At 41.8% G+C, this 14,034-nt stretch overlaps 1 protein-coding gene across 2 annotated transcripts in view; it reads right to left on the reverse strand.

Moving 5' to 3' along the window:
- Window positions 1–7,223: 7,223 nt before the first annotated feature.
- Window positions 7,224–14,034, reverse strand: part of hdr (hematopoietic death receptor) — an 8,726-nt gene continuing 1,915 nt past the window's right edge. The window contains exons 3-10 of one of the 2 annotated variants that reach the window (XM_029636947.2): window positions 13,728–13,856; window positions 13,449–13,560; window positions 13,136–13,227; window positions 12,781–12,873; window positions 12,481–12,521; window positions 11,557–11,811; window positions 10,115–10,151; window positions 7,224–9,956 (exon numbers count right to left, since the gene is read on the reverse strand). In XM_029636947.2, coding sequence (XP_029492807.1) covers window positions 9,664–9,956; window positions 10,115–10,151; window positions 11,557–11,811; window positions 12,481–12,521; window positions 12,781–12,873; window positions 13,136–13,227; window positions 13,449–13,560; window positions 13,728–13,856 — 1,052 coding nt within the window. In that variant the 3' untranslated portion in view covers window positions 7,224–9,663. Of the gene's footprint in view, window positions 9,957–10,114; window positions 10,152–11,556; window positions 11,812–12,480; window positions 12,522–12,780; window positions 12,874–13,123; window positions 13,228–13,448; window positions 13,561–13,727; window positions 13,857–14,034 lie in introns of both variants that reach the window. The other variant, XM_029636946.2, reaches the window with a different exon arrangement.

Genomic DNA, 14,034 nt, shown 5'->3' on the forward strand with positions numbered 1-14,034 from the left:
GAGGGCTATCAAATTACTGCCAAAACCAACAAACAGAATCAAAACTATACCTGTGTCAGAGGACAGTGAAATAGGAGAAACAGGTTAAACATCATTAGAGACTATTGAGGAGGTTGAGGAAGAAGACGTACAACAACTGTCAGTGAAGCTCTCGCAGCTTCCGTTGAATCTCATGCCCCAGTTCTAGGTAGAGCAACAGAACATTTTGAGAGGGAGAAGACAACAAAACCAATGGTGACTGACTGGGATGAAAGCATGACGAGTATCTAATATCAAAGGCAACTGAAATGAAAGAAAAGAAGGATGACAACCAGAACTATATGACAACAACTGAAACAGTCAGTGCAACATCTAGTAGACGTGTGACCCCCATCTCCGAAGAGGACATTAAGTTTTCAGAAACTCCAACAAGAAATGAAATGGAATACAAGATAGAGACAGACTAAGGCACAACAAGTATCACTACACTACCAGATATGTCAACAAAACCAGAAATGTACATGAAGAGCAGCAATCAACAGCAAGGTATCCAACATCTACAGATATACACAATCACAATTTAGAGGAAAAGTAGGCTATGAAATTAGTGTTACAACCTACAAAGACTCTGAACCACCAACAGTCAGTAAAGACGAAACAGCTTCTGTTGAATCCGATGCCCCGTTTCTTATTTCAGATGGAGAGTACAACAATCCCACTGGCCACTGATTGGGATGAAACAAGCACACCAATATCAGAGGCAACTGAAATGATAAGAGAAAGGGATGAACACAAGACAAATGACATGACAACCAAAGGAACGATCCTTGAGATGTCTAGTGGACCTGACAGCCCACAACCTGATGCTGAAATCAAGCTTTCAAAAACTCCACCAACACAAGAATGTGAGGATAAGGGAGAGACAGAGGACAAAACTACAAGTTTCACTACACTACAGGAGAAGTCAACAGGCAATATTCTACCCAGTACAAAATCAACAGAAATACACAAATATTCAACTTCTACAGAGACAATGTACACAAACATGTTGATGAGGAGAAAGAGGACTAAAGACACAATCAACAAAGAAGCTTCCAGTGTCTCTATTACTCGTTGAGGATATTGAAAAAACAAAGGGACGTTTTTTACAGGAAGACAACAACAGCAGTCAGTGAAACTCAAACGGCATCCTTCGATTCTGGTGCCCCATTTTCAGAAGTAACAGCAGAAGGTTCTGAATGGGAAAGAGCAACGAAGCCCCTCGAAACTGAGACAGAATAATCCACTCCCACTGCTTCAACATCAGAAGGTAATGAAGCAGAAAGAATAAGACATCAAGAGAAAATCTTTCCAGTAATTATTTCTACAACTGAAAAGGCCATTAGAATGTCTAGGTGAATCCAATCTTGAGGATGAGGATAAAGGTGAAGAAACATTTTCTTTCACTGTACCTAAAGAGTCACAGGAAGATGTCAATGGAGGAGAAACAATATACAATGCAGGAGACGGGGACATTCGAAGTATAACATCTGAGAAGGACACAGAGTACACAGGAGACGGGTACATTCGAAGTATAACATCTGAGAAGGACACAGAGTACACAGGAGACGGGGACATTCAAAGTATAACATCTGAGAAGGACACAGAGTACACAGGAGACGGGGACATTCGAAGTATAACATCTGAGAAGGACACAGAGTAGTATAACATCTGAGAAGGACACAGAGTACACAGGAGACGGGTACATTCAAAGTATAACATCTGAGAAGGACACAGAGTACACAGGAGAAGGACACAGAGTACACAGGAGACGGGTACATTCGAAGTATAACATCTGAGAAGGACACAGAGTACACAGGAGACGGGTACATTCGAAGTATAACATCTGAGAAGGACACAGAGTACACAGGAGACGGGTATAACATTGAGAAGGACACAGAGTACACAGTATAATATAACATCTGAGAAGGACACAGAGTACACAGGAGATGGGGACATTCATTCGAAGTATAACATCTGAGAAGGACACAGAGTACACAGGAGACGGGGACAGGAGACGTGGTACATTCGGGCAAACATCTGAGAAGGACACAGAGTCGAAGTATAACATCTGAGAAGGACACAGAGTACACAGGAGACGGGTACATTCGAAGTATAACATCTGAGAAGGACACAGAGTACACAGGAGATGGGGACATTCGAAGTATAACATCTGAGAAGGACACAGAGTACACAGGAGAGGGTGGGGATATGAACGTTTTGAGGAAGAGAGCAAAACAGAACCACTTGTCACTAAAATGGGTGAAACCACTACTGGTACAGCAGTACATTAGTAGCAAATGAAAGCAGAGGAAAGGAGGATGAGGATAACAAAAGAAAATCAAGGTTTCAGAAGTGGAGTATCCTGGCTTGAACACAAAGTTAGCAAATCCCTTAAAGGGAGATGTTTTACCGTCTGAGGATGAAAAGGATCACATTGAACCGATAGAGTTTGACTAATCTCAGCTGCATCCATGTTTGGGATTAATTCATTGTACAGCTGCAGGTTTAAAGATATGCTCAGTGAGAATTTCTGTTCATACTGAATACAATGTTACATTTTTTAATTTGATTGAACTTTTATTTAACTAGGCAAGTAAGTTAAGAAACAATTCTTATTTACAATGACGGCCTTTTGCCTCCTGCGGGCACGGGGGCTGGGATTAAAAATATAGAACAAAACACGCATCACGACAAGAGAGACACCACAACACTACATAAAGAGAAACCTAAGACAACAACATAGCATGGCAGCAACACATGACAACACAGCATGGTATCAACATCACATGACAACATGGTAGCAGCACAAAATACGTTACCAACATTATTGGGCACAGACAACAGCACAAAGGCAAGATGGTAGAGACAACAGCTTATTCTCTATTCTTGGAAATGCTATTACTGATTCAGCAGCAAATACATGACTGGTTACTGGAGATTGGCTTTTAATTTTTCCTTTCAAAGACAATGATAAACCAATGAGTATTTTACCAGAGAATACAGATCAAATTGGTAATTCACATAAGGACAGTTGAAGTCTGAAGTTTACATACACCTTAGCCAAATACATTTAAAAACTCAGTTTTTCACAATTCCTGATATTTAATCCCAGTAAAAATTCCCCGTGTTAGGTCAGTTAGGATCACCACTTTATTTTAAGAATGTGCAATGTCAGAATAATAGGAGAGAGAATGATTTATTTCAGCTTGTATTTCTTTCATCACATTCCCAGTGGGTCAGAAGTTTACTTCCACTAAAATAGTATTTAGTAGCATTGCCTTTAAATCGTTTAACTTGGGTCAAACGTTTCGGGTAGCCTTCCACAAGCTTCCCACAATAAGATGGGTGAAAGGCTTTGTGATGTCCACTCCAATACCTTGACTTTGATGTCCTTAAGCCATTTTGTCACAACTTTGGAAGTATGCTTGGGGTCATGGTCCATTTGGAAGACCCATTTACGACAAAGTTTTAACTTCCTGACTGATGTCTTGAGATGTTGCTTCAATATATCCACACAATTTTTCATCCTCAGGATGTCATCTATTTTGTAAAGTGCACCAGTCCCTCCTGCAGCAAAGCACCCCCACAAGATGATGCTGCCATCCACAGTTGGGATGGTGTTCTTCGGCTTGCAAGCCTCCCCCTTTTTCCTCCAAACATAACAATGGTCATTGTGGCCAAACAGTTCCATTTTTGTTTCATCAGACTAGAGGATATTTCTCCAACAAGTACAATCTTGGTCCCCATGTGGAGTTGCAAACCGTAGACTGGCTTTTTTATGGCGGTTTTGGAGCAGTGGCTTCTTCCTTGCTTCAGGTTATGTCGATATAATACTTGTTTTACTGTGGATATAGATACTTTTGTACCCATTTCCTCCAGCATCTTCACAAGGTCCTTTGATGTTGTTCTGGGATTGATTTTCACTTTTCACACCAACGTTCATCTCTAGGAGACAGAATGCATCTCCTTCCTGAGCGGTATGACAGCTGTGTGGTCCCGTGGTTTTTATACTTGCGGACTATTGTTTGTACAGATGTACGTGGTACCTTCAGGCATTTGGAAAATGCTCCCAAGGATGAACCAGACTTGTGGAGGTCTACAATAATTTTTCTGGGGTCTTACTGATTTCTTTTGATTTTCCCATGATGTCAAGCAATGAGGCACGGAGTTTGAAAGTAGGCCTTGAAATCCATCCACAGGTACACCGCCAATTGACTCAAATGATGTAAATTAGCCCATCAGAAGCTTCTAAAGCCATGAAATAATTTTCTGGAATTTTCCAAGCTGTTTAAAGGCACAGTCAACTTAATGTATGTAAACTTCTGACCCACTGGAATCGTGATACAGTGAATTATAAGTGAAATAATCTGTTTTTAAACAATTGTTGGAAAAATTACGTGTGTCATGCACAAAGAAGATGCCCTAACCGACTTGCCAAAACAAAAGTTTGGTAACAAGACATTTGTGGAGTGGTTGAAAAAATTTGTTTTAATGACTCTTTTGACTTCAACTGTATCTACAGCACAAAATCCATGTGTATGTGTGTGTATAGTGTGTATGTTATCGTGCGTCTGTATATGTTAGTAGGAAAACTCTCAAATACCATGGTCCTAGAACTAGTTTGCCCTCTTATAAGAATCTAGGAACTGCAAGAGTGAAACTCATGAAGAGTATGGGCCTAAACTCGACAAGGAAACGTCACTCCAACAGATGAGTAAAGGACCTAAAGTATCATTGTCCATGTACAGTATGTTTGCAGATGTCTTATTAATCATGGCAGATCTTTGGCTGACTGTTTATGGAGAAAGTATAAAATGCAAACACATCAAGAATTTGAAGTTGTTCCATCCCTTCTTCTAAAATCAAAAACAGACACATTTGACAACTTTTTCAAAGAGCAAGATAAACATCTAAATATGCTGGATGTGGTCCCTTTTGAACATGGATTACATACAGACTGCTTGTGGATGGATTTGAAGAGGGCTTTGTGTAACATTCTTTAAGATGATTGTGTTGTGAGAATGAAGAGAAGCAGACCTAAATCTCCATCTTGAAAATGTACTTCTTAATAACTGATTTACTAATAGCATACAGTGGTTGAATTGATAACCTTTTTCGAAATGCATCACTTGTAAGTAATGAAGGTTACAGATTTACAGATACTACTAATACTTAAAAATTACTATGCTAGTAGATACTGTTATGTTTACTATATTTTTTGGGATAATTTAATAAATGTTAGGTTAACTACAGTAATTATCAAGTGTAATAGCAAACTGTAGCCCGACACAAATCAACTTTGCATTCTACTGTAAAAAAATATATATATTATACTGTATCCTGCTGTACAAGCAATTGTGTGCTACATTAGTAAAGTCAACTTGAATAAACGGTCCAAAGATGAGTCTCAGTCCACTTGCTTCCAAATAACATTTTATAACAATAATTTTCAAAATCAAGAATGTCACAAAATCATTGAATGACACAAAAGTCGAGAGATTCCTCTTCCATTTCCTCCTTTTCACTTTCTTTCCTGAACTTGTTCCTGCTGCTTCTCCTCCTCTTCCCCAGTTGTGTGTTGTCCACCAATCCTTTTACAAGCCTTGTATTTCCAGAAGACTCTGCTTCATCTGCCAAGCAGGGAGATGCTGGGCACCGTCCATGTTTCCCACAGTGCTGCTTGTCAAGTGCATCACAGGCCTTACTTTGCCTCTTGTCCAAGTCCAAGCCACGTAGAGACTCTTCAGTTAAACTACAGGCACACTCACCCCTGCTCTGGAAGGCAGAATCTGTAGGCTTCAAGATGGGTAATTGGAATCGAGTTGCTTTACCGTGATTGAGAGGTTTTGAAAGCTGATGAAGGGACATCATGATTCTCTCTGTTTCAACCAGCTTTGAGTTCTGAGAGAGTGTAAGTCTCTTCAGTCTCAGGCGAGCACTGCGTCGGGGAGCGGTGCGTACTGCAGCGTGTCCCTCACGCATGGATCCTGTGCCCTTGTCCTCAAGTACTCTTCCACTGGGCGTTCTGATGCCGACTAGGATGACACCGTCTCCCCCAGTAGACAATTGTCTCTGTTTGATGAGATCCATGTTTCTAAAGTCCAGTGTCTCATCATCACCCTTGATGTTTTCTCTATGTGTAATGGACTCTGGAGAAGTGGTTTGGCATGCTTGTCCCAGTTCCCCAGGATCATGATTAGCTGTGATGTTACTGCTCTGTGAGGATGATGTGCTCTCCTCCTGCTCGGTTCCTCTAGCTACAGACAGATGGATAGGGTCAGTCCCTGTAGCTACAGACAGATGGATAGGGTCAGTCCCTGTAGCTACAGACCCATGGATAGGGTCAGTCCCTGTAGCTACAGACAGATGGATAGGGTCAGTCCCTGTAGCTACAGACCCATGGATAGGGTCAGTCCCTGTAGCTACAGACCCATGGATAGGGTCAGTCCCTGTAGCTACAGACCCATGGATAGGGTCAGTTCCTGTAGCTACAGACCCATGGATAGGGTCAGTCCCTGTAGCTACAGACCCATGGATAGGGTCAGGCCCTGTAGCTACAGACCCATGGATAGGGTCAGGCCCTGTAGCTACAGACACATGGGTAGGGTCAGTCCCTGTAGCTACAGACCCATGGATAGGTCAGTTCCTGTAGCTACAGACCCATGGATAGGGTCAGGCCCTGTAGCTACAGACACATGGGTAGGGAGCTGTGTGCCACTGCCACCTGCTGTTCTGTTCTGAGAAGCCACTTTACGCCTATTTCTGTTTCCTTTCCGGGATGGCCTTGCCAAGGCCTTCCTCTCAGCCTCTATACTGTGAGCCCACCTCTGTTGGTGGTTCCTGAAGCACACTAGTCTCCTGGCCTTGCCCAAGGAAATGCCAGTCTGCTGCATGAGCTCTCTGACGGTGCAGCTGTTGAGGTCAAATGCCCCAGCGTTCTTTGCCATCCTCATACCGAGTGCAGGTGCAGCAGAGACCCTTCCTCTCTACCTCCTCGTCTTGCTTCTAACAATGTATTGAAACAGAATGACATTTTTGACAACACACAATTATGACATCACAGAACATGTCAACCAAATAACAATCAATGTTATATCGCTAAGATGTCACAAAGAGTAAGCTTAGTGACATCATGTGATTGATTCTTGGACAACATTTTAACAATATCTGGTTCTAGTTAGAGACATTTTGAAAAGAGCACAAAATATATAAAACCTTTATTTCAAAACTGATGCATTAATATCCAACTTGTTGTATTGTTCTTAAAAAATAACATTCACTGTAAAGAACATCTACATAAATAATGTGAAATTATAAATTAAAAGGGACACTGCCATTGGCAACTGCACTTTGGCTCCAACTCAAGGGTATACTGACAAGATCTTTAAACTTCAGAGGAGATATGACAAGAACATAATGCAGAGACAGTTGTATTTGAAATAATGAACGCAGTCTTGGGAGAGTAACTTAACTAATTTCATCAGTTGAAAGAGGCCATGATAAATACTACGGAGGATATCACAAAATACAGTGTACAGGACTAAAGGCTGAGGATGTAATATCATCATTAAAACAGCAGAAGACAAAATTATTTCCATAGTGTCCACTAGGTGGAGTTATCTGCTCTGAACACAGATCTGTGCAACATTGCTCATGTTCAAAATGTCAGTGCCATCTAACACTTACACTGAAACATTGTTGCTTTATTTTGTTTGATGGACATCACTCAACATACATGATTTGCTTAAGGAGCAATAGGACTTATTATCAGTGTGTGAAGACAGTACTGTGGTGGAAAACAAGGCAGCATTATTTCGTGACAAAACAAAGTCTATAGTTTGTACAGAATATTCAGCATCAATAGATCTGGCTCTACAGGACCAACATAAGAAAACAACCTTATAGGCAAATACACATTTACCAGTCCTTTAAATTTAAAAATAAATAAATACAACTGTTATATATTCTATGTTGAATCGTAAAGACACACACCACTGGTGGGGCACCCCAAATGGCACCATATTCATATAGAATGCATTACTTTTGACCAGAGCCCAGGTCAAACGTAGTGCACTATAAAGGGAATAAGGTGACATTTGGGATGCACCCCTGGTGTTTAAAATACATTCAGGATGGTCCATGCATTTCATGGTGTCCTGACCACTACAGCACAGTAGACTACATCCAGTGTATATTCTTCCTTTCTACTACAGTTGACAGTGTTTACTCAACACCCAGGAGCTCTACAGTCGCTAGCATGTGCATAACTTATCATTCCCTCTGCAGTTTCACACAGTGAACTGATTCAACAGCCAGACAATAGGCCTGTCGCAGCAAGTACCGGAGATCATTTAACTAATCACATATACGGCTCAGTTATGACTCCTACTGTCTGTATTTTGGGTATTTTCCCCAGAACTCACTAGAAGCAGGAACATAGTGCATTCAGACCCCTTGACTTTTTCCACATTGTTACATGACAGCCTTATTCTAAAATCAATTCAAATGGTTTTTCCCCCACTCAACCAACTCTCTCACACACACACACACACCATAATGACAAAGCAAAAAACAGGTTTTTAGAACTTGTTGCAAATGTATAATTTTAAATATCACATGTATTCAGACCCTTTACTCAGCGTTCTGGAGCAGCTTTTCATCAAGGACCTCTCTGTACTTTGCTACGTTCATCTTTCCCCTCATTCCCGACTAGTCTCCCAGTTCCTGCCGCTGAAAAACATCCCCACAGAATGATGCCACCAAGTTTTCCCCCATAGGGATGGTGCCAAGTTTCCTCTAGATGTGACGCTTGGAATGTAGGTAAAAGAGTTCAATCAAGGTTTAATCAAACCAGAAAATCTTGTTTCTCATGGTCAGAGTCCTTTAGGTACCTTTTGGCAAACTCCAAGCAGGAGTTTTATTGAAGAGTGGCTTCCACCTGGCCACTACCATAAAGGCCTGATTGGTGGAGTGCTGCAGAGATGATTGTCCTTATGGAAAGTTCTCCCATCTCCACAGAGGAACTCTGTCAGAGTGACCCTTGGGTTCTTGGTTACCTCCCTGACCAAGGCCCTTCTCCCCCGATTGCTCAGTTTGGCTGGGCGGCCAGCTCTGGGAAGAGTCTTGGTGGTCCCAAACTTCTTCCATTTAAGAATGATGTAGGCCACTTGAGGACCTTCAATACTGCAGAAATGTTTTGGTACCCCTTCCTAGATCTGTGCCTCGACCAAATCCTGCCTCGGAGCTCTACGGACAGTTCCTTTGACCTCATGGTTTGGTTTTTGCTCTGACATGCACTGTCAACTGTAGGACCTTATATAGACAGGTGTGTGCCTTTCCAAATCATGTCTAATCAATTGAATTTACCACAGGTGGACTCCAATCAAATTGTAGAATCATTTCAAGGATGATCAATGGAAACAGAATGCACCTGAGCTCAATTGCAAGGGCCTGAATACTTATGCAAATAAGTAATCTGCAAAAACGTCTAAAAACCTGTTTTCACTTTGTCATTATGGGATTGTTAGTTAACTGGTGAAGATTTTTATTTAATCCATTTTATAATAAGGCTGTAATGTAACAAAATGTGGAAAAGGGGAAGGGGTCTTTATACTTTCCTAACGCAATTTTATTTTCTGCATATTAATTTACTGCATATTCATAATAACCATTTTCAATGGCTTTAGAAATAATATTTTCTGCTGATAACTTTTGGTCCAAATAAAGTAAGGCTTTGATTAGGTAATTTATGTCGGCTTGCATGCCCACCATTTCCAACCATACGTTTAACAGTTCATAGACTCGGTCTTCAGGATGAAGGTGTGCAATGCTTTTTATAGCGTTGTCACGGAGTCCGATGTGCCTGAAGAATCTGTTATGGTAGTAAACATCCAGCTCTTCAAAAAGTTCAAAACTTTTCTTCAAGGACTCGTCACCTAAAAATAAAAAAGATAAAAGTCAAGGCCCTTGACATCAAAGCCCACCGTGCTGTACTGTATTAATCAAGCAGAACAGAGTGAGTCATAGACAAGGCTAAATAATATTAGTATGTTAACTAGCCTAAATCCATAAAATATAGAGGGTATACTCTCACCATTCAAAGGAGCAAGTTTTCTGAGAAGGACATCTTCCTAGAAAACAAATTAAAATAAACATGGTCAGTCATAAATCATAAGTCAGGCTCCTAAACGAGGCCCCTGCACTAGCTCTGAAGTTTGGCTCTTGGAGGGTTGTGCAGGAGGGAAGGACCTCAACAACAGCTCTGGACTTCTTGTCTCTGGCCTTATTCCGTCCTTTCCTCGACCCTGCATTTGCATCTATAAATCACATTTATGTGCTTGGGCCTGGCCACTAGCAATGGTTAATTAAATCTTCAAAAACAAGTGTCAAAACTGCCTAGCAAGTCGTCTGCCTAGTAAGTCTTCATCAAGATGGATGGTGGAAAGGGAGTAGCTCTACTTCAAAATGGGACACGGTTGTTTGGGGTCCATTTGCCCATGAGAGTAATTATGAATTGGGTGAACTAATGCTGTATACACGTCAGACAGACTGTGGCTTTCAAACAGTAAGTAAGTACAGTGCATTTGGAACGAATTCAGTGCATTTGGAACGAACTCTTTACGCCAAAGAGTTCAAACTTGGTTTCATCAGACCAGAGAATCTTGTTTTTTCATGGTCTGAGAGTCCTTTAGGTGCCTTTTGGAAAACTCCAACTGGACTGTCACGTGCCTTTTACTGAGGAGTGACTTCCGTCTGGCCTCTCTACCTGATTTATGGAGTGCTGCAGAGATGGGAGAACCTTCCAGAAGGACAACCATCTCCACAGAGGAACTCTGTCAGAGTGACCATTGGGTTCTTGGTCACCTCCCTGACAAAGGCCCTTCTCCCCCAATAGCTCAGTTTGGCCGGGCGGCCAGCTCTAGGAAGAGTCTTGGTGGTTCTAAAACATCTTCAATTTAAGAATGATGGAAGCCACTGTGTCCTTGGGGACCTTCAATGCTGCAGAACTGTTTTGGTACAATTACCCAGATCTGTGGGACCTTGTATAGACAGGTTTTGTGCCTTTCCAATCAATTGAACTTACCACAGGTGGGCTCCAATCAAGTTGTCGAAACATCAAGGATGATCAAGCAGGATGCACCTGAGCTCAATTTCGAGTCTCATAGTAAAGGGCCTGAATACGTATATAAATAAGGCATCTGTTTGTATTGCTTTTTATACATTTGCAAATATGTATAAATACCTGTTTTCACTTTGTCATTATGGGGTATTGTGTGAGGGAAAATCAAAATGCAATCCATTTTAGAATGTGGAAAAAGTCAAGGCTACAACGTGGAAAAAGTCAAGGGGTCTGAATATTTCAGAATGCACTGTATATTGAGCAGAGAAAATAAAGATGAACAGAAAGTAAGACCAGATCCAGAATAGGATGGGAGTTCTAAAGAAACAATACAGATGTGGTTAGAAAAGAGATTGAGAGAAGACAAGGGACAAGGGGTAGGTACGCATGAGCATGCCCTGTGCTGCTGCTCTCACCGTAGCCGCAGCGCCTGGCTGCCTCTTGGCCGAAGGGCTGGAAAGCGGGGAGGATGAGGGTAGTGCAGACAAATTGGACTGGGAGGAGTTGGTGGTGTTGTGGAGGCTGTCGCCCAGTCCATTGTCCTCATCGGCTGAGGAGGCGTTGGCGCCCACCTCCTGGGTCAGCTCCAGGAAAAGACGGAGCCGTGTGTCATCCTGCACAGCACTCCGGTTGTTCTGCCTCTCCTCAATTGACCTGTTGTTTTGATCATCCTACAAGATATGAAAAGTTATATGTAGTCTAATGAGGCACATTTGTTGCTGTTCACTGATGTACTTTGCCATGTTTTCACAACAAGTTCAAACCCCCGAGCTGACAAGGTACAAATCTGTCGTTCTGCCCCTGAACAGGCAGTTAACCCACTGTTCCTAGGCCGTCTTTGAAAATATTTTTTTCTTAATTGACTTGCCTAGTTAAATAAAGGTCAAATTAAAAATTTAAAAATTCGATCAGCTCGTCTGAGCTAATTCAGTATGCAGTGCCGATTGGCCTAGATTCAGTCCAGAGTTAAGCGTGCGTAAATGTAACACAATTCCCTTATCATGCGCATTTCTCTCTATGCGTATTTGTCTGTCCGACAAAAGTCTAATTTGAAAAAGGTACACTGTATTTAAAGGGATGTCTGAAAACCCCATTGAAAATCTGTTGGCCAGCAAGTGGGAGTTTTTCAGCAGTTGAATTAGATGTATTCAGAGTGCGCAAGGTAGTCACACCTGCAGAGAATGTTACACGAATGAATAAGGCAAGTCTGAATATCAAATACTGAGAAGTGCATAGGAAAGGCATGTGTAGGAATGACAAATTCCTAAGTCGGGATCAGCCCCATTGAGTCTGACACCGCGAATGTCAAAATAACTTTGGAATGAGACCGGTTGACTCACCACCTCAATCTTCAGCGTCTCACTGGGATTATTCTGGGACTCTGGAACAGATGAAGTATGAAACACACAGGGCACTTTACTTTCAGGTACAATATTGACATGTTCTGTTGACAGCTTTAAGTGCATCACTGCTGACACGTGAGCTTTGAGGCTCCTGTTCACGCTGGATGGCACCTTACTACCTGTATAGTGCACTACTTTTGACCAGGCCCCATAGGCAATAGGGTGCCATTTGGAAGGCATCCCGAGACTTCACTTTTGAAAGAGCAAAAGGTATTTATTTGATATAGATGACCTTACCTCTCCTTTTACAGCAATTTCGCCTCTTCAAATAGACAGCAGCAATTGCAGCAGTGATACCCAGTACTCCCACCACAATCACACCAACACCTGCTGTTTCAACAGAGAGAAATTAATGTTTAATGTCACAACCCCATCCATCCGCTGTTGACCAAATAAGTGGCAGGGTTGACAATTCGTCGTTGTTTGAATCCCAGAACGCCCCTTGAAATTCAGAAATAGTAATTTCCCAAAATATACGCAACAATCATTATATTCTATTGCGTTGACACACAATAAAATCCTAATCCATAGTAATAAACAGGAGACAACGGAGCATGCAGCAAGGGGATGTCTGCTGTACCTGGTCTTGTACCTGGGATGGTGCTGGGTGCGGGCAGTCTGGTCTGACAGACAGTGTTGGACGTAGCAGTGCAGTTCTTCAGCCTCACCTCATTCTCTTCACATCTGAGATAAATGGGGGTTTCAACAAAGTATCATTTTAAAAGCCACATTAAAACCAGTTTAATTCAATTGTATTTATCGATGAATAAATGCCATGTATAGAAAAGCTAGTCACCACTGTGCAATAACGTCTACACAACAGTCTAATGAAGTAAAAAATGGAGGTTAGGCTAGATTTAGTTTGAGAGCATCCGCGTGTATGTTCGCATATTCTATGGACATACCTTAAGCACTTTTTGCACACCTCACAGGCTTGGTCAGGGGCACAGAATGACCCAGGTTTACACCGGCACTCTCTGTCCTGAGTGATGGTGCATGCCTTCGTAGTCACCTGATCTGTGAGAGGAACATACCGAGATTGTAATGTTAAAGACAATTATTTTTATAAAAAAATAAATAATAATCAGACACGGGATAGATCAGAGGCCAGCCATTTCATTTGTCATTCATTCTAATGGATCATGTTGAATTTGAAAAGGGGCTAACTCGTTCAACAGAATTACCTGAGTGACACGTGGTGCACTTTACGCACTGTCGTAGTCCGTTGCCATGTTCAGTGTATGTGTCAAACTCACAGGCCTCACACGTTCCTCTCTCCAAGGCACGTGTGCAGTACGCTTTGACATACGTACCTGAGGCCATAGAGAAACAAGAGTTACTGGGTTATCCAAACAGGCGTCTTACCTACCTGTCCATACAGCAGACACTTGACACTGAACATGAATTACTGTAGTCGTATAACCACGGTCAATACAAGGCCAAAGTAGTGTACCATTTCAAGTGCACACACTGGTCTCAGTAGACTGAATC

The sequence above is a fragment of the Oncorhynchus nerka genome, linkage group LG27, assembly GCF_034236695.1.
Source record: "Oncorhynchus nerka isolate Pitt River linkage group LG27, Oner_Uvic_2.0, whole genome shotgun sequence".
Classification (NCBI taxonomy): domain Eukaryota; kingdom Metazoa; phylum Chordata; class Actinopteri; order Salmoniformes; family Salmonidae; genus Oncorhynchus; species Oncorhynchus nerka.